At 41.0% G+C, this 21,390-nt stretch overlaps 1 protein-coding gene across 7 annotated transcripts in view; it reads left to right on the top strand.

Moving 5' to 3' along the window:
- The first annotated feature begins 94 nt into the window (after positions 1–94).
- Positions 95–21,390, top strand: part of DROSHA (drosha ribonuclease III) — a 120,496-nt gene continuing 99,200 nt past the window's right edge. For 2 of the 7 annotated variants that reach the window (XM_047729201.1, XM_047729198.1), the window contains exons 1-9: positions 95–252; positions 1,335–1,464; positions 2,358–2,423; positions 3,432–4,265; positions 8,216–8,308; positions 14,191–14,301; positions 14,534–14,765; positions 19,037–19,178; positions 20,999–21,153. In XM_047729201.1, coding sequence (XP_047585157.1) covers positions 2,407–2,423; positions 3,432–4,265; positions 8,216–8,308; positions 14,191–14,301; positions 14,534–14,765; positions 19,037–19,178; positions 20,999–21,153 — 1,584 coding nt within the window. In that variant the 5' untranslated portion in view covers positions 95–252; positions 1,335–1,464; positions 2,358–2,406. The remainder of the gene's footprint in view (positions 253–1,334; positions 1,465–2,357; positions 2,424–3,431; positions 4,266–8,215; positions 8,309–14,190; positions 14,302–14,533; positions 14,766–19,036; positions 19,179–20,998; positions 21,154–21,390) is intronic. The other 5 variants (XM_047729199.1, XM_047729202.1, XM_047729203.1 and 2 more) reach the window with 5 other exon arrangements.

Below are 21,390 nucleotides of genomic sequence, written 5' to 3'. Positions count from 1 at the left end.
GGGGGCCGGAACGCTTTACGAAGGTGATTGGCTTAGGTGTCCATCGCTCTCGTTGACGCGCCAATCACCGAGCACAAGGCGCTGAGGCGAGCCCAAGAGCTTTCCCTGTCGCGGTCCAGCTTTCTCAGGTTTGCTTTTTAATTTCCTCGGTTTCCTGTTCCGGAGGCGCGGGTGGCGCTTTGGTCTTGGCGGCTGCAGGATAAGCCTGGCTTTGCTTTGACGGCAACCTCGCGGCCCGAGGGCCTTTTGTAGGTAAAAAGGGACAACTTGTGGGTGTTGGAACAGGGAGCCTTTCCGAGTGTCCGGTTTAAACGGGGCTGGAGGCCGGGGCTGGGGCGACAGGCGCCTTTAAGTTAAGGTCGGGCAGCCCCTCTTCAGATCTGCAGCTAAGAGCAAAAAAGCGACCCTAGGCCCGAATCCCGCAGACAAATAGAAGTAAAAAATGCGGCCTTTCATTCATTTGTGGAGCGCTTGCGGTGGTCCAGGCCTGGGGCCGCCCGGGTCTCGGAGCGGAGGGAGACCGTGAGCCCCGCGCTTGCCTCGTGGGGCCACAGTCTGGCGGGAGATGCAAACAGGAAAACGCAATTACAGATCAGCTGGACGAAGGTGACTGGCTTGGGGATGCAAGTGGGGGAAAGGGTGTTCTTAATAACGTAGGCACGCTTTGCAACTCTTTCAACATAGACTGATGTTCCTGGACGTGTTAACTATGCGAAACAGCTCCCTCGGTTTCCCTCCTTCCATACAGCAAGCTAGGAGTAGACAGACGCAGAAAATAAGTGTTCTTCCAGTTGCAGTGAATTCCTTGACTTTTGGCTTTGAATTAAAGTTTGCATTCGTAGCACAGTCTGACTGTGCCTTCAGTATATCAGTTTCATAATCAGTGTTCTCAGGTATTCTCTCTATAGAAACATCCCTGGGGATCTAATCCTGGAAGTTCAACTATTACACACTGTTACAAGTGGTGGTGATCGTGTTTCCCACCTCTAGGTTCAACACACTCCTTTGCGTTCCCTAGATCCTGTGCATACCTCTTTTCTCTTTTTTCTTGGTTATTGCCTTATTTATTTATTTTTTTAAAAGATGTGTTTTTTTAAAAGTGGATTCATTGCTTGAGTCTTGCAGGCTGTGTGTCTTACTCAACATTGAGTCCACAGGGCCTCCCACATGTGTAGGCTCATCGAATATCCCCTGAAGCTGAAAAGGCCTACTCTTTGGTTTTGGTAATGCAGATATGTCATGGGTATATGTGAAAGGGAAATGTACAATAGCAACATAGAAACCTCTGCCATTGGTGAGAGAGTAAACATTTATTGACCACCTACTATGTGCAGGATGTTCTGCCAGGGGCTGTGAAGGATACAGAAATGACTATGAATCAACCCATGTCCTCAAGGAGCTAATACTCTAGTGGAGGAGGAGTTAGAAATGTGCACACATGACTATAATATGAGACAGCCTCTGGTAAGTGCTGTAAAAGAAGTAAGTAAGTCTAGAGGGAATGGGATTACTTTCTAAAGGGCACTAGGAAAATCTTCACAAAAGAGGTGGCAGCTTATGTAGGTAGATGAAATGCAGTGGACAGATTCATAGAGCAGGGGATTTTAGAAGAGTGGGAGCAAAGAGCAAGCTGGGTGATAGTACTTGGTATGTTAGGCAACTGGGAAGATCTGGGGTGATAGGCACTTCATAGGGAAGGTGATGGAGGATAAGCCTGGAAGAAGTTGGGTCCAGGTTATAGAAGCCCTTAAATGCCAAGCATTAGATTCTGTTGGCCATGAGCCGTGAATAGCCTGTGGTGGCAAGATCAACTATGTAGGTCCGACGGTTATCATGAAGGCCTTAGACTGATAATAATCATAAATCAGATATTATTTGATGGCAAGTAGTTACTAGGCACACTGAGTGATACAGCTAGATAATTTGACATTACTTTCTTGAACCTTTTAAAAATCTACCGTAAGCCTATTGGTAAAACTTATAGTTAGATAGACTTTAGGAAGATGCTTCTACATTAACATTTTTTGCATTTAATATTTATTTGAGTTTTTAAAATATTTGCTGAAGCTTAAATATTTGGAAAGTCATTCACAGTCACAGCATTTTTCCATGGAAAGCTGAGGGTGAAATCAAGGATAACTTGTGTTTACAAATTACAGTTATATTTGAATTTGACTGCTAGTCTCGTGATAAGGACATCTTAACAGTTAGTTGTAAACATTAATTTGGGGGATATACTCTTAATATTGTCGGTATGCTTAATGCGTTGGAGAATGTAAAATCAGCATTAAGATGATTGCAGACATTAGCAGTTTGGGAAACATTTTTATGCCTGTTTTATTCTTTCTGTCCTCTAGCGCTTATGTTCTCTGTGGAAGATGTGACATATCCAGACAGTACGTCATAATGCAAGGCAATACGTGGTAAGTGGTGTGACTGTAATGGTGGAGGTTTTGTGACAGTAGAGAGAAGAGCAAACACTGGCACTGGGGGCCTAGGGTGTGGGAGGGATTTTGATATGTGTGGAGCGGAGGAAATGTGTTCACGTGGGCCATGTTCATGGCTAGGAACACGCCAGAGCCCTACCCTGATGGAGCTTATAGTTCTGAGGGACAGCCAGATGTGAAAAGTGGAATGAGTAACTAGTTGGTGAATTGTGATTTACTATAGAACCTGCCAAGAAGCAGCGCAGAGTGTGAGAGGGGAAACCTGACGAAGGCCTGGTAGGTAGCAATAGTGATTGTAGAAAGGCCAGCAAGGGTGTTATTATTGTAGCCAGGGAAGAAATGATGGTGTGAAGTGGATGAAATCAGGAAATATTTATATGAAGAGAAGTGATGGGGATTTAAAATAAATTTTTGGCTAAAGGGGATAAGGAAAGAAAAGTTACCAGATAATTCCCTCGTGTATGATTTGAGGACCAATAAACGCTATTATCTATTGAGATAGGAAACACTAAAAGAGGAGCCAGTGGTATTGTCTTAGAGGGGAGGGTTACTAATTCCTTGTAGAACCTGTTATGTTGCATTTATGGAGTCTCTGCTGAGTGGAGGAAGGTGAAGACGAAGATGCTGGTGCAGATGTAGAGATGTAGAGAATGTGGGGTGTGTGGGTGGGATGATGTGGCAACGAGGTTCAGATTTTTGGGGAGCCTGAGCACAGACAGAACAGCAACTAATTTAACAGTGGGATGTTGAGTTCATCATTCTGAAGGATGACAGAAGCCAGGGACTGAGACAGGGGAAGAAGAGTTTATTCTCTATGAGGAGTTTGAGGTATTACAGAGAATGCAGTGTCAGATGGGTGGACTAATCCAGTGGCTGAAGGGGTCTGTCCGTTGCTCGGGAAGGTGGTCAGGCATTTGTGAAACCCTGTTTATGGTGAGTTTTAGGTTCTTTTTTCTTTTTCTCTTTTTCTTACCTCCCGCAAAGTCATAGAATGTCGTTCCACCCAGGACGAGGGTGTCCCCGAGGGCGAGGAGGACATGGAGCCAGACCCTCAGCCCCAGCCTTCAGGCCCCAAAATCTGAGACTACTTCACCCTCAGCAGCCTCCTGTGCAATATCAATACGAACCCCCAAGTGCCCCTTCTACCACGTTCTCAAACTCTCCAGCCCCCAATTTTCTGCCTCCACGACCAGACTTTGTCCCCTTCCCTCCTCCCATGCCTCCATCAGCCCAAGGCCCTCTTCCCCCCTGCCCTATACGGCCCCCCTTCCCAAACCACCAGATGAGGCCCCCCTTCCCCGTGCCTCCCTGTTTTCCTCCTATGCCGCCACCAGTGCCCTGTCCTAATAACCCCCCAGTCCCTGGAGCACCTCCTGGACAAGGCACTTTCCCCTTCATGATGCCCCCTCCTTCCATGCCCCATCCCCCACCCCCTCCGGTCATGCCACAGCAGGTCAATTATCAGTACCCTCCAGGATACTCACACCATAATTTCCCACCTCCCAATTTTAATAGCTTCCAGAACAACCCCAGTTCTTTCCCACCCAGTGCTAATAATAGCAGTAGTCCTCATTTTAGGCACCTCCCTCCATACCCACTCCCAAAGGCTCCCAGTGAGAGAAGGTCCCCAGAAAGGCTCAAGCACTATGAGGATCACAGGCACCGGGATCACAGTCACGGGCGAGGCGAGAGGCATCGGTCCCTGGATCGGAGGGAACGAGGCCGAAGTCCTGACAGGAGAAGACAAGACAGCCGCTACAGATCAGATTACGACCGAGGGAGAACGCCCTCCCGTCACCGGAGCTATGAGCGGAGCAGGTAAAGCCCATGTGTGTTCTTAGTGAACTGCAGAGGTCCATTTGGGTTTCTCAGAAAACCAAACCAAAAAGGTCCAGCGGTGCATTTTTTATTTATAAAGGGAAGAAAACATGTTTGGGGCTGTTTTGAAGAGGAAGAGACAACTGACAAAGTAGTCAATGTCAGAGAAGCCACTTTTGAAAAGCATTTCAAAAGTATCATTGTAGATTCATTGCCATGAGTGTAAGCTGATTACTCTGCATAATACAGCTGACATTTTAATGATGATCTATGAAGGTTCATGTATTGCTTTTTCGTGTGTTTTTTTGCATTATCATATTTATTTTTGTTCAGTATGATCACCGTATCAGGTTAAAGCACCTGAGTTCTTTTGGAACTGATCTGTGTATGGTATAGGAATTGAATTAGTTAAGCTGAACTTGTTTTCTGGCTTTTAGGATAAGTGGAAGTTTATTGTACATAGTTACCTTCTTGCTCTGTTTCCTTGTAAAATCCAATAACGTTGGTTACAAAGTTTTCAAAATAGTTTTTAATTTGATTTTGTTGCATTGAAATGTATTCATACTGAGGAAAGTTGTATTTGAAAAATACTGTTTCATTCCAGATCGCTTTCATTTTTTTCAAGAGACCAAATATTTGTAGCAGATATATGTAAGAAAGTAAGGTTTCCAGCAGGCATTTCTAAACTGGGACTCATAGATGGGTTTATAGAAATGCTGTGAAGTTATATGCCGAATTTTATGTGTCTGCATGTTTTTCTGTAAGTAAAGTGTTACCTTAGAGCAGAGTCTCAAGACTTTTCTCCAAAAGTCTAAGAACCAGTGGTTTAGATGGAAAAGTAAAACTATGTAGATAACAATTGTACCAAGTAATCTGTACCTTCAGTGAACTCTTTTTAATTGTTGAAGCTTTCCATTTGTCGAGCTAGTAGTGGTGCTTCTCCTTCTGTCCCCTGTGATGTGTTTACCTTCATTGTCCTATGGAACTTCTGTGCTGAAAGGGTTTGAGCTCCCCAACCCAGGTCACTTCACTATGTGGGCATGTGGAGAGCTGGTCTTGGCTCCTGTGGAATCAGTTCACTTCTCGGTTTCCACATTTTTCTCATGGCTGTTGACTTTCAAGGTAATGACTGAACATTTTGCCAGTTAATGGTAGTAGTCATTCTCAGTCCTGAAGAGAGTGACTAGTGCTTAGAAGGTTTGGAAGGAAAATGTGTTGTTTCCTCTTCCTGATGCCCAGTGGAAGGTAGAAGAGAACTTATTTCTTGCAGAGATAACTGATTTCTGGTGGGTCAGACCTGGCTGAGAGTTGATAGACTCTAAAAAATCTTTTTGGTGTGAATTACTGTTTCTAGTCAGTTTTGTCCTTAATTTTTCTCTGATGGACTAATTGGCAGAGGCCTATGATAGTTTATTTTATAATTTTATGGTAAAAATCTAAACTGGAAAGTGTTAATAGTTTTCTTTAGACTTTGAAATGATTGTTAATAATCCTGTTTCTGAGGAAACACTTTGCTGTGGACTTCAACATTCTAGAAGGGCGCTCCCCCCCCCCCCATTTTGGGCTGCTGCAGTTAGAGGAATTTTTAGGGCTCTGCTGTAAAAATCCTAAATTCTTGAATCAGGCTTAAACTTTGAGCTATGTGTTTATTTAAAGAACCTTATGTCCTGTCACCTGAGGATCTCTCCTGGTAAGTGAAATCAAGTGCCACGAATCTGCATTATCCCAAACCACAGCTCTTTTACATAGTAAAGACCTGCTTAGGCAGGTAGCTCATCTTTCTACATGGCCTTTATTTCTGTTGGAATTGCTTTGTAATGCATTTGGGTGTCTGCCTTGGAGCTGCCTTAGTGTCAGGGCCACATTATAGTCAGCTCCCTTTGAGGTCTTAGGTAGAGTGTCAGTCGTCTGTCTTATATGGAATGTTTCTGTGAATAAAAAAAGGGGGCACAGGATGTCCTAGCATAACTTCTAGAAGTATATTGGAGAAAACCAAAACGTCACAAATTTGTGCATTAGATCGTGTTAAGTTTATGTAAATTCTGTGGTCTCTCATCTGGTGACTTCTCCGCTTGCTTCTTAGGGTAAGTCAGTCTATCCTTTTTCTATCTTCCTTCTTTTTCTCCTCTAAAATATGGTTAAATACTAATTACCAGATTGTTTTAGGACAAAGTATTTTTAGAGGAAGTTTGTGAAGAAGTGGGTGTGTGTATTTGTTATCGGAAAGATCAAGGTTAGTCTGGGGAATGGGAAGAGAAACAGCCACAGATGCAGTGTACTAAGCATGCTGTTCTGCAGTGTTGGTGGGGTCACTGCAGTGGTTCCCAGACCTGAGTGGGGCTAACGCACAATAATCCCCGTAGCTGTCCTCGTGAGTACAATGTGTAGCCATCGGAGAGCTAGTATTATGTACTAAGGAATATCTGGATGCTTGCAGACAATGAAGAGTCTTTGGAAAAGTAACCCAAACATTGTTTTTCTTGCTTTACGTGGGTTCATTATATAGTGTTACTAATGTTCTTTATATCTACATTGGCCTCCTCAGTTTATATCCACTCCAGGGTAGCAATCATTGTCAGAAGTGTCATTCTCAGATGAAAAATTCTGTTGCCTGGATGTTAAAATACAAACAAAAAATTAGGATTGTCCTTTCAGTTGAGTTTTTACTTGGAAATATAGGCAATTATTCTTTTCAGCCACCATGCCAATACACATTACATTTTATTTGTCATGTGGTACCACTCACTACTTGGGATTTTACTGCTTAAAAGTAAGCTGTAATTTTATTTATTAATTTTTTTAAAGGAATCTCTACACCCCATGTGGGGCTCAAACCCCAGGAGCAGGAGTTGCATGTTCTACTGACTGAGCCACCCAGGGACCTCAGTAAACTGTAATTTTAGAAGTGTATGAGATAAAGAATGTGGAATCCCAAGCTCAGGCTACTTTATTTTGGATAGCCGGTGTATACCTGAGGCTTATACAGAGGGAATCTTTCTTGAGGAGGAATGATCTTTAAGTGAAAAAACAGTTTCTGCTTTAGTATCTACACAGTCGATCATTTTTGTAAGCTTTGCTTTTCAGTATATTTACATTTCTTCTATTTGGCAATAGGTTGGGGGATGTTTTTGGGTTCAGACCTATTTGTAGTCTTCTTGCTGGACCCCGGCTACTATGACTTTTTTTTTTTTTTTTCATTCTAAGATTGGGTGGTTATTTCCCTTAGATTTAGTTCTGATTTAAACACTCTATATAGAGTTCCAGGTTTTATTCCAGATCCTCATTGCACTTACTAAATAGACTCAGAAGTTATTATTGTTATCATTATTAAATTCCCATTTTACATTGAAAGGTTTTAAAATCCCTCATTCTATTTTATGTTGCATAAACCCAGTGTCTCCATTTAGAGTTGTTTCCAGATGAAAACAGCATATTAAGGTGAAGTGACTTATAGTCTCATGGCTAGGTATCAGGGATACCTAGAACTGTAACTCAGGCCTTTAACCTGTAAGAGTTTAGAACTCTTCAATTATAGAACCTTATCTTAATTTTCCCAATAAGAGTTTTAATTTACATTTATTTCATGGATGAAATTGAGAGTTTTCTTGAAATGACTAGGTAGTAGAATCCTTGAAACTTTTCCCTGTAGGTTAAACAACTGAGGATTGGCTGGTTGGACCATCTGGAGAGAAGATTATCATAAATCCCTTTGCTGCTTAGCATCAAGTATGACTTCTTTCTTTAAAGAAAACAACAAAAAATGTCCAAGTTAACTTCTGTAAAGTGAAAAGCGCCTTTATCCTTTAATAAATATGAATAAAAATGTCCCATGGAGAATAGTGCCTGGAAAATTTGTGAGGTCCATTTATTTAGAAGATGAATTTAGTGAAAAGAGATGGTGTTTTTGAGTCTTTCTGTTGAAAACAGCTCTGTGTCTTAATTCCTTTAAGAGAGCGGGAACGGGAGAGACACAGGCACCGGGACAGCCGAAGATCACCATCTCTGGAAAGGTCCTACAAAAAAGAGTATAAGAGATCTGGAAGGTAAGCAAGGAGTTGACACTGAAAGAAGTCCTAGATCTCCTTGAATTAGGTTTTGTGCTTATACATAACATTACCAAGTCTTCAAAGTAGCCTGAGTCTATCCAAAATGCCCTGTGAAAAGCTAAATCAGCTAGTAACTTAAAAACCTTTACTTTCAAGATGTATTAAAGATGCACAAGGAAAATCTTGATGGATTTCCAAAAATCAGAAATTTTACAGGTCACTTTTTCTGGCCTCAATTGCTATAAAACAATATACACATTAATAATTTAAGGTGTAAAAAAAGGAAACTTGGGAATTCATAATTATGCTCTTAAATTTACTTGTTTCAGACAAAAAAAACCCAAACAAACTCCAGTCACATTTTATTTAGAAGAACAACACTGAGATTGCTGTAAACCAAAATCTATAGGGTGTAACCAGTTCTATATCAAGAGGTAAAATTTGTGGACCTATAATCAAGAATAGCACTCTGGAGTCTGATAGATTAGGGGTCAGTTATTCTCCCAGTTTTGATATTGGGCAGAATTATCTAACCATTTGAAGCCTCAGTGTCTTTGTCTAAAATAAGAACAGTTACACTTTATTCAGTGGCTAGTAGTCATTGAGATAATACATGTAAAAACACTTAGAACTGGGTCCAGAGTTAGTGCCAAATAAATGATAACTATGTATGTATATATTTTATATGTAGAATTATATGTAATACATATAAATATGTTTATATAATTATCTGATTACTTGGCTCTGCATATTGGTAGAGTATAAGAAATGCAGAAAAAGGGATTTAAAGATAAAAAAATTAAATAGCAAACAGAACTATAGCACTATAACAATATTTGGAAGTAAATGCAAGACTTCTTTGAAAGGTCATATGATTTATAAAGTGGCAAATCGGGAAAAGAAAAACGACATTCTATTAGGTAGAAGAAAGAATGGATCATAAGAATGAAGGGGATTTAGGGTGCCGGGGTGGCTCAGTTGGTTAAGAGACTATCTTTGGCTCAGGCCCCGATCCCAGGGTTCTGGGATCAAGCCCCACATCGGGCTCCTTGCTCATTGGGGAGCCTGCTTCTCCCTCTCCCTCTACCTGCTACTCTGTCTGCTTGTTCTCTCTCTGTGTCAAATAAATAAATAAAAAATTTTAAAAAAAGGAAGGGAATTTAAAAATTCTCGTATGTTGGTATAAGTACAGATGCTATATTTACAAAATTTAAAAACTTGGTTGTGATGCATTGATTTCGATGAAAGCAGATACTACAAATCACTTAAGAAGCAAAAAGTGTATTAGGCCAGTAACTGGAAAAAATTGAAAAAGTTGGATTTATATCATGTCCAAAAAAGTTTTAGACCATTCTAGAACATTGATGAAGATGGAAGGTGAGCTCAGTTCATGCTGTGACACCCAGAAAACCGACTTGGCAAAATGTTAGTAACCTAATGGAAAGAAAACTACAAAACCATCTCTCTTATGAATATGGATATGAAAATACTGATTAGTATATTAGCCAGTTGTTTTTAGTAGCATGCTAAATAATAGTTTACTCCAAGATTGCATGGGTAAATTGGTTAGTATTAGGAAATCTATAACTAATTCTTTTTTTTTTTTTTTAAGATTTTAAAAATTATTTGACAGAGAAAGCAAGAGAGAGAACACAAGCAGGGGGAGTGGGAGAGGGAGAAGCAGGCTTCCTGCTGAGCAGGGAGGCCAATGCGGGGCTCTATGCCAGGACCCTGGGATCATGACCTGAGCTGAAGGCAGATGCTTAATGACTGAGCCACCCAGGCGCCCCTATAATTAATTCTTTGTGTCAAAATCTGTAGAGTTATCTCAGTTCCTATTTATTTGGTATTTAAAATAGAACCAGCATCCTCTTATAAATAGAAGACTTGGTAAACTAGGTATATAAACAAACTTTTCTAACATGATGGAGAATATCATCTCATGATGAACCTGATTGACACCATCTCAGAAGAGCCAGATTTAGTGTTTAAACCTTTCAGTCCTTCCCATACGAGTTAGGAAAAAGATGCAGTTCCATTGCCTATCACTGTCACCTAACAAGAAGTGAACAAAAAACATTGCAATCATGTGTGTCCCAGGTATTGTATTGGTGTGAGTGATACAGTCATTCACAAGAGTCCCCACTTTAGGAATGAGAAAGTTAAGTGCCATGAGAAGTACTTTTGATAGAGCAATTACACGTTGCTCTGGTAACACAATAGTGTGATCTCAGTCTCGGGAAGTCATAGAAAAATCCAAATTTTACCTCTTTTTACAGTTGATACTTGAAGTGTTATAGGAATGCATTAGGGAAGGGGGTGGAAGAGGGAGAGAAAAGCACATGTGTGAAGGTTGCAGTGTAGCCAAGTGCTCTGAGAAGGTCAAGCCTGGATGTTGGGAAATGAGTTTAGATGGCTTTTGTAGTAATCTGTACAAGCGATTGTGCCTAGATCAGTGCAGTGACAGTGGTAATGGGGAACGATAGAGGGAACTGAGTAGTACTATCTCAGTACTGACTGAGATAGGATCAGTAGGATAACTGATGGTGAGGGAAGAGTCAGCAGCCATCACCTGAGATCTGGTGCTCCCCATGGTGGGTGGTGAGCACTAGGAAAGATGCAAGATGAGTATAGTTTAGGCATGTGGAGTTTGAGAATCTGTGAGCCAACCAAGTGGAATTATGTGGTAGTTAATTGGATACATAGGTTTAAAGTTAAGAAAAGAGATCCCAGGTGGAAATACTAAATGGCAGGGATTAGATGAGATTTACAAGGAAGAGTTTGTTCAGAGTAAGGACCTGTGGAGGAGTTGCTAAGGACAGGGGGAAAAAGAAGCCAGATACCGTGGGCCTCAAACCATTGAGGGCCCATTTGAGGTTGGTGATTATTAATGTAGAGTGCTGGAAATCTCTTTGGTCTAGTGGTTTCTTCTCCAATGCCCAGTAGCTTGTGGAGAAGGCAGAGGCTTGGATTCTATGAGTTCCAACTAATGCAGAGGATGAGAAATTAAAATCAGAGATGTAAATACTGTAAAGGAGGAAAACTTACAGTTTGTAGTATAGCTTGTTGTGAAGAAACAAGTTCAAGTTTGGATTTGAAGTTTGGAGTGTCTGAGACACTTAACTTAAACATATTTTGCTCCTGTTTTGAAATGACCCTCTCAAAGTGTTAAAAAAATATTAATTGATGTTCACAACAGACAACTCTGACCATCCATCATTCAAGACACCTGCCTCAAGAGGAGTGGAGTGAGGATAGTTTTGCCCCTGTTTCTTGGCATAAACATTTGGTGGGATTTCAGTACATGTCAGAATGTCTGTGTGATACAACCGTATTAGCATTTAACTACCACTTAATAGCTTTGTGATATTGGGCAAGTGATGCAGTTCATAATTCTGTTTCCTCTGTAGGAGATGTTCATATCTGCCTCATAGGATTCTTCTAAGGATTAAATGTGTCAGTAAATTGCTTAGCAGAGTGTTAGGCTTGTAGTGAGCACTAAAATAAACACACAAACTAACCAACGCATACTAGTGGAGGCTAAGAGTTGCCATTTTTAGCTAATGGTATTAGCAGGAAAATTCAGGAGGATCAGCTAAGAAACAATGAGAATTAATTCACTGAAGTTGATAATTATAAAAGAAGTATACCAAAACTAATATACTTCCTAAATACTGGAAACACCTAAGAAAATGTAGTGGGGAAAAAATGTAGATTCACTCTAGAAAATAAACTAAAATTAAATATCTTAATAAACTTAAAAAATACATAGATGAGTGTGAAGAAAACTAGAAATGTAGCTAAAGACAAGATGGTGTAAATGCATGGAGGCATTCCATATTCCCACAGCGGAAGTGGAGGCCAGTGTTGTGAAAAATACCATTTTTCTTCAAATAATCCATGATTTTAATGTAACTTCAATTGAACTACTAGTTTTAAAACTTTACAATGACTCCAGTTCTTCTTTGGAATAGAAGTGAGAATAATGAAGAAAAATAATTATGCTGGGATACTTAGTTTAGTGGAATCAAAATGTTCAATACACAGAATAATTAAAACGATTTGATGTGGGTATAAAATACCCCAAGTATTGAGCAACATTCAAATAGTATGAAAATTTACATTTATCATAAAATTATTTCAAGTCAGAGGAGAAACTGATGGGACAATTGATAAGCCATATGGAGGAAAAAATGGAAATTAGATTTCTGTCTTATATTTTGGAGAGGTAGAATAAAAAAGTTTAATGTTAATAAGTAACTGAAGGAAATAAAGAATATTTATTTAACTTTGGTATGGGAAAGTATTCCAAACATTACACTAAGGCAGGCAGCATAAGCAAAAAAAAATCTCCAGATTTGGCTGTATAAGTTATATGTGGCAATGGACAGAATTAAAAGGAAGACAGAAAACTGAAAGAGGTTGCATTCCATTGACAGAGGGGCAGTTATCTTAATCAAAAACCTTTTTCAATGAATAAAAAAGACTATATTCCTAATTTTAACAATACTGGCATAGCATATGATTGGGATGTTCATAAAGAAAGTGAACATGAAATGTTATTTCAGTAGTGATAAAAAAAATTGGAAGTTAAATAAGGTACTTCTTTCGTCAGAATGGCAGAGTTTTAAAAAAATCATATTGACGGGTTGTGTGGAAATGGGAGCTCACATGTGGTTTTGATTGTAGTCTAAACTGGTACTACCTATCTAGAGGAAAGCCTTAAAAAATAGTATACATTCTTTGTGTGGAATAATTTGACAGGTGTACAAAGGACACAAGTGTGATTCACAGTAGCATTTATGATGGCAAAAAAAAAAAAAAAAAGAAGGTAACAGCCTAAATGACTCTGATTAGATTTGTTAAATTATGGCCACATATATATATAAAAGAACAGTATGCGCCCATTATAAAAGTGGTTCAGGTATAGATGCATTGAAATAGAAGGGTATTCCTGATTTTCTTTTGAGTGAGAAAGGCAGGCTATAGAGTTCCTTTTTTTTTGTTAAACCGTGTATGTCTTTATATATAGTCCTGTATCTGTATGTTTTAACATATTTGTGAAATGTAGTGGTTATCTCGGAGTGGTTTTATGGGTGAGTTATTTTATTTTTGTTAATACTTTAGTAGCTTTCTACAGTGGATGTACATACATTGTATGGTAACTTCTGGTAACAAAATTAATGATGTACATTGTAAATTATAAGTTATATCAGTAACTAATCAATGTATGTAATCTTTCTAATCATCCACCCATTCTCCCCTCCACCCTTGCACACTCCTGTCATAAAATCAGAAGTTAGTGGTAGAGTTGATGTGAATAGTGAATCTATGACTTTGATCCAATTGTAAGCTTTCTTGGATGATAGTGACTTTGCTAGTTGTGGCTGCAGAGGATGCCCACATAGCACTGATACAGCAGTTACTGTCCATGGCTGCATTCTCAGGGTCTGTATGGTTGCATTTAAATTTTTGGATCTTAAGTTAAAATCTGTCCTGTAGATTTTTCTTTCTAAACATATCCATAGGATGGGCCTTTGCATATTTCAAGCAGAAATTCAAGGATATTGAGTTGTTTTTATACTTTTTAATTGAGTTAATATTAATCTGTGCAGGGATCAGAATTAGAGTGGTGGTTCACTAATGAGTAACCCAAGTGTGGACTTCCAGAGAGGTGGTTGGGGAGGATAAAACAGGTTCACTCTTGATTTATGGTCCTCAGGCTCAGTTTATTGGCCAAGCTGAAACCATGTTTTGTGCAGCCTTTTTTTTTTTCTTGGCAAAGCAAGCTGTGGAAGATTCAAAACGAGTATTCTCGTTGCTGAGATTGTCTGTATGTGGAGATTTTCCAATATTTCCGAAATATCTTTCTCTTCTAGGAGTTACGGTTTGCTGGTTGTCCCTGAACCTGCTGGATGCACACCAGAATTACCTGGGGAGATTATTAAAAATACAGATTCTTGGGCCCCACCCCCGGAGACTGTGAATCAGTAAGTAGATCTGGGGTAGGGCCTGGGAATTTGTATTTTTAAACAACTAACTTCAGGTGATTCTGATGCCATCAGACTAGTGTTCAGGAATCACTGGTTTAACAAAAGTAAATATGGTGGTTTGGTATGGCCTTTTCATTTGAGGTAAAACGTGAACTAAGTAGTTGAAAAAGAATCATTTTACAACATAAGAACATTTTAAATAATTAGCATCCTTTGCCTCCTTTTAAAGTCGCTCCCCAAGTAGGGAGAAAAAGAGAGCTCGTTGGGAGGAAGAAAAAGACAGATGGAGTGATAGCCAGAGCACTGGCAAAGAGAAGAATTATACCTCAATAAAGGAAAAAGAGCCGGAGGAGACACTGCCTGACAAAAATGAGGAAGAGGAAGAAGAACTTCTTAAGCCTGTGTGGATCCGCTGCACCCACTCAGAGAACTACTACTCCAGTGACCCCATGGATCAGGTGGTAGGTCTGAGAAGCTGTAGACCAGGGTTTCTCAATTTTGGCACCTTTGGCATTTGGAGTCAGATAGTTCTTTGGTGGGGCCTGCCCTGTGCATTGTAAGACGTTGAGCAGCGTCTCTGTGCTGTATGCACAGGATGCCAGTAGGACCCCTCTGCACTTGTGATGCTGAAGCTGTCTTCTGACGCTGCCAGATGCCCCCTCCTCCCCTCCCCAGTCGAGAACCACTGCTGTAGACCAAAGTTGTTTTATACAACCAAATGCAAGAGTGCTGCAGTAGATTAATTAAGGTATCTCTTCATTCTGCATTTTTATAACACTGCTAGTCTTGATACCGGTGGTTTGATCAGCTCTCACACAGAACTACTGTATGCAGTTTGTGGTTATGTGTTTATGTGTATCTTTTCCCCCGCAAAATGGGAAATAAGAATTTGAGTTTGTCTCTTACAAGTCTGTCCTTGACCAAAGATAACCATGGATGCATGGTTGTTGTCTGCCTTTGTGGAAGCAGGGATCTTCACCCGTTACCCTTCCTGGGCTCGTGAGAGATTCAGTGCACGTGCTGCTCAAGGCAAGGCTCCCAGCCTTGCAGCCCACTCCCTCGTTGCTGTATCCCAACTCCATGACCTCCTCTTTCATATGCTCGCCTCTTTTTCCTTGTTTTCCTCCTATCTCCATTTTATTTTTGGTCGCCCTCTATTTTAGTCTCTTTCTCCTGAGAGGTGTTATGACTCCATCCTACTAGTTTAGGCCTGTTTGCCACAGGTAGACACGTGGTAATATTCACTGATTAAATGGATGAGTGGAGGAATGATCGTCTACTGGTTTGGGAGGTGAGAAGTTGAAGATGTCTGATTTAGTGGATGAGGTTAGATAAAAAAGCATTTTCTTTGGAATTTTGTGAAACTAGCTTCTACTTGGCCTGGGATGTTATCTACAGGGAACTTAAAAGTAGACTCTCTTGTCTTAAGAAAAAAGAATTTGAGGGATCTCGTGGTGTGGTCTTTTGCTTGGTAAACTAGAGTAGGGTTTTAAGTCGTGGTTCATGTGATGCAGGAAGGGGAAAGCTTACATGCTGAGCACCTTCATGGTGCTGCAGCTTTACTAGTGCTTCCCCCATTACCTCACTTCATCCTCAAAACATTACTGGAAAGAAGGTATCTGTCGGTTAAGAATGTGGGTGTGAGTCATGCTTGACTAATCGTGACTTAAAGAAGCTGCGTTTATTTCTCTCAAGTTGTCTGGAGGGACATGGTGGCTGGTGTTCATTCAGTGGGTCACTGATGGCAGGGCTCTAGGTTGACATCTGCTGCCTCTGGAGAGTCCACCCCATGCCTGGGATGACCCCAGGTATCATCTTTACACACTTCTGTCCAAACATAGGATGCAGGGATCATGTGGGGTAGGGCCTTCCTCCAGGAACTTGCTCAGAGCTCCTGTGGATCTTGTCTTCCATCCCTTTCCCAGGGCTACATCATAGGTCTTTCCCAGGGTTTCATTTTCCTTTGCTGCTATAATAAATTTCCACAGACTTCATGGCTCACCACAATACACATTTATTATCTCACAGCTTTGTAGGTCAGAACTCAAACTTACGTCTTACTGGCTAAATCAAGGTGCCAGCAAGGCTGTGTTCCTTTCTGAAGAGAATCTGGTTTCTTGCTCTCTCAGGTAGTTGGCAGAGTTGAGTTCCTTGTGGCTATGGGACAGAGGTCCTTGTTCACTTGCTGGCTGGCTGGTGCAGGTTGCTTCCAGCTTCTGGGGGCCGTGTGCATCCCTTGGCTCATAGATCCCTTTCTTCGTCTTCAGAACGAGCAGTGCAGGTCGAGTGTCTCCCGTGTGTTGAGAATCTCCTGACTCTTTTCACTGCACCTCTCACTACTGTTGGGAAAGGTTTTCCGCTCTTAAGGGCTCGTGTTAGATTGAGCCTGCCCAGATTATCCAGGATAATCTCCTCTTCTCAAATTCCTTAATCACATCTGCAGAGTTTTTTCTGCCACATAAGGTAACATATTTAGTTCTGGGGGATGAGGACAGAGACATCTTTGAGGGTCAGAGGGACTCTGGCTGGAGCCTACTTTTCCTGACCAGGAATTCTCTACCCAAATCTGAAGGGAATCATGGTTCTTTTAGCAGGGAAGAAGGGAGAATGGCTGCCATGGATATTAATATCTTTAAAATAACAAAGGTGAAGGCATTGAGGCTCAAAGAATTTAAACAGGCATAGTTTTTTTTCCTTCTACTTTTATGGGTGTATTAAAACTGGTGTAGAAGGAAAACTAATAAACTAGAAGCCCAACATTGACCTTTGTGTTTTGTCTTCTGGAGTAGAGAGGTAGAAAGAGTGTCAGCTAGCCTAGATTTGCCGATGTCGGTAATGAGTTGAAGCTTTGAAAAAGCAAAACCTCTTTCGGGACAATCAGATTTTAGGATTCGCTTTAACTTGCTTTTTATGTCTTGTTGCGGCCGGCGTGACAAATCGACCAGGAACGTGAGGGTAAGAGGATGAAGAAAAGGACTCGAGAAGCAGAGAGATGGGGGCAGGAGGAGCACTGAGGAGGATGTCCAACAGTGCTAAGTTTATTCAAAGCATTAAGGCCATATATATAGTGATATTACAATAGGAGAAGCAATACATCTGTGTCTAGTTAAACAACCACGAGTTCCCATAATAAGTTTCACACTTAACTATAAGCAGACCTTGTGACACCAAATGGCTGATGCCAGTACAATTGTTCTGTATTGTTACAGCAAACCTGAAAGTAATTTATGGGCTGTACTAGGGCAGCAAGGACCAGCCACGAACTTATGACCCCAACCGAATTGTTCTAATTTGTTTAGCAAGCGTGTGGGAATTCACGTAGGCGAGCTCACAACTCATAGCACAGACCCTTTCTCAGTGCTATTCAACTTTTCCCGTCCTAAACAAACCTTTTGTTAGGTTATTCGGACTTTAAAGGAGGCACAAGTCAGGGCCTGGTTTGGTCCTCATCTCAAGCCTTATTGTGGCCTCCCACAATGTCTGATAGGTCTGGCCCTTACATTTTCAAAATTACTAAGTTGAAGAGTATGGCATTTAAAGTGATTTCAACCTGGGAAGAGAGAGTGGGGCAAAGTGGAGAATTTCCTCTAGGCATGCATTGTGGAACCCTGTTTGTGGAGTGTATGCATATATGCGTGTGTGCCTGTGTCCCTGTGTTTATGGGGCATATGTGTGTGGGGGAGAATATATAAGATGTTAACTTCTTCCTTTTTTTTTTTAAAGCTTCTATTTATTTATTATAGAGAGAGAGTGTGCAAGTGGGGGGAGGGGCAGAGGGAGGAGAGAGAGAATCTTGAGCAGACTCTATGCTCAGCTCAGTCTCATGGCCCTGAGATTATGACTTGAGCTGAACCAGGAGGCAGATTCTTTTTTTTTAAAGATTTTATTTATTTATTTGACAGAGAGAAATCACAAGTAGGCAGAGAGGCAGGCAGAGAGAGAGGAGGAAGCAGGCTCCCCGCTGAGCAGAAAGCCCGATGTGGGGCTCGAACCCAGGACCTGGGATCATGACCTGAGCCGAAGGCAGCGGCTTAACCCACTGAGCCACCCAGGTGCCCCCAGGAGGCAGATTCTTAACTGAGCCACGCAGGTGCTCCTGTCTTTGGCACTTTAGATGCTACCAAGATGTTCCTTTTTAAAAAAATTTTTTTAAATTTGAATATAGTTGACAATGTTACATTAGTTTCAGGTGTGCAACGTACAACATGTTTCCCTTATGTTATGCTCAGAAGTGTAGCTACCACCACCTGTTACCATGTGATGGTATCACAGTGTCATTGACTGTATTCCCTATGCTATGTCTTTTATCCCTGTGATTTCTTTGTTCCATAGGATATTTATTTTTGATCATTGGGTTAATGTGGAAGATAGAATTAGTGATTTTTAGTAGTGGGAAAGTGTATGTTCCATAGGAGAGTGTCAGCTATCATGATATCCTGTGGGGGGCGGGGGTCATGATTTATTTTGTCATATCAGAAGGGCATAGATGAACAGTTCTTATGTTTCTCAGTGTTGGCAGAGTGCATTTTCATGAGGATTGTGTTAGCCATAAATGTTGTATGTGATTCAGAACACCATTGCCAGCATTAGGAATTTTGTTTTTAAATGTTTGTTAAGTTGAAGGAGATGGCATCTTGCTGTTACAAATCCTTGATTATTTGTGAAGTCCTATGTCTCTTTGGTATGGCTATTGTTGATGTAGTTCCTAATATTGATCCTTTCTTTTTCAAAGGGGGATTCTACTGTGGTTGGAACAAGTAGGCTGCGTGACTTATACGATAAATTTGAGGAAGAGCTGGGGAGTAGGCAAGAAAAGGCCAAAGCTGCTAGACCTCCGTGGGAGCCTCCTAAGACAAAGCTAGATGAAGATTTGGGTGAGTCACAAACTTCGGACCAACTTCCAAACCAAGATCCTGGATTCTTGTTATTGCTGAAACCTTGACTTTGGAGATGAGTTCTTGAGAGTCACACATTGAAATTTCTTCTTTCATTTTATTTTCCTTAATTATGGTCAGCAAAAAACATAACAATGGAACTTTCTCTTTTTTGATCTTATTTTTCCTTAGTTAATAAGAGATCTCATTTGCAGGGCATGTTAACAGTCATGTCCCTTGTAGAATTGCCTAGTCTTAGAATCAGAAGGGACCATAGACCAGCCTCCCCACCAAAAGCAGGAGCCTGTTAACCCCAACCCTGTGCCTTGTGCCACTCATGGACAGGCATTCCGTGTGGCCCTCTCCACTGCCAGGGGGCTCCTGCTTTGATGAGGAAATGCCAGTGCTGGGCCAGCTCTGATCGAAGGTTTCTCTCAACTCACACGGATACTTTCCATAATTTTCTCATATGGTGGTCTATTTTTCCATGTGTATTCTGAGGTTTCAAGTAGATGCTAAGATCTTTGAGGATAGAAACTGCTTTTTACCGCTCTGAGGCCTTAGCCCCTAACAGAAAGCGAGTCACAGATGAGGCATCCGCTGTGCCTTTTCCATGTTCTTTGGCTCTCATCTGCCCATCCTCATTATGTTTGCCAGCTGAGAGGCAGTGTCCACGGTGGGCAAAAACACTGATGGAACCAGCTGGCCTGGGTTCAAATTCCTGCTCTACCACTTGGTATGTGACCTTAGATAAGCGATTTAATCTCTCTGTGCCTTACTTTTCTCATCTGTAAAAGAAGGAAGACAATAGCATCTATCTTATGCAAAAATCCAACTGTCTAAGTGTTGGGTTTTATTACTGTACTATACTTCGTTAATCTCTTGTAGGATTAACCTAAGTTCTAAGTCTGTTTTTTAAAATTGTGGTACAGTACACATTACACAAAATGTACCATTTAACCACTTTTTAAATATACAGTTCAGTAATATTGAGACCATTTACATTGTTGTGTAGTCTCCAGAACTTTCATTTTGCTCAGCTTAAACTCTGTACCCATTAAACAGCTCCCCAGTCCCTCTTCCCACTAACCTCTGGCAACCACCATTTTGCTTTCTCTTCTATGAATTTGAGCTCTAGTCTGATACTTCCTAGAAGTAGAATCACACATCTTTTTGTGACTAGCTTACCTCACTTAGCAAACTTCTCAGTCTTTTTATCTAGTCACTTCCAAGGACTAAAACCATCTTTTGCTCCTATGGAGAGAAAAAAATCTAAAATCTTTAGTCTGGTAATCAGAGCCTTCACTCTGGCATTCGTGATACCCGAACTCCTTATCTCCTGGTATTTTTCTGTGGGGCCTTTGCTCTAGCCAGTCTGCCTGGGCTTTTCCCTCCATGCTTTGGTCCGAGTGCCCCCTTTGCATTCCTTTCCCCTTAGCCCCTCATCAGCCTGTCTCTGCCCCATCTGTGTGTCTGGATCACATGCACCCCTTCCAGGAAATCTCAAGGACCCTCTGGTCAGGGTGGACTCGGCCTTTTTTGAATTACTGCACCTTTTTAAATGTGAGAGTCCACACTACCACTGTGGTTTGCATTGTCTCTGGTATTGTTCATTAGGTGTTTCTCTGAAACTGTTTTCATTGCTTCCGTAACTAGATTGTGACTTAGCACCATGGGCTCTATTATTTTCATAATAATATTTTCGTAATCCATGGGCTTAGTGGAGTGCTTGGTGTGGGGTAGGCACCCAGATGTTTGCTGAAAGAATAAACAATTGTGAATTTCTTCATCTTCTCTGTTTTTCCCCTGACCTGTATTAGAGAGTTCGAGTGAATCCGAATGTGAGTCTGATGAGGACAGCACCTGTTTGAGCAGCTCAGACTCTGAAGTTTTTGACGTCATTGCAGAAATCAAGCGCAAAAAGGCCCATCCTGACCGACTACATGATGAGCTTTGGTACAATGACCCAGGGCAGGTGCGCATGTTTTTATGTTGTGTTCTTGCTGTGAAGGTTGCAGACCCATACATCACATTTATGACTCCAGGTTTAGAAGATGCATGTTGGCTGGTATGAAAACTGAATTTTACTCTTGGGGTTGTGTGTCATACCTTGGAACTTATTTCTTTTCAGCTTCAGAGCTCAGCCCAAGCATAAGCACCAGAGCAACTGTCTCTTGAATCACGTTTGACGACGTTTGTAAATTCTGTGTTA

Source organism: Lutra lutra, chromosome 5 (assembly GCF_902655055.1).
Source record: "Lutra lutra chromosome 5, mLutLut1.2, whole genome shotgun sequence".
In the NCBI taxonomy this organism is placed as follows: Eukaryota; Metazoa; Chordata; class Mammalia; order Carnivora; family Mustelidae; genus Lutra; species Lutra lutra.
This window is presented reverse-complemented; position numbering and strand designations above follow the sequence as displayed.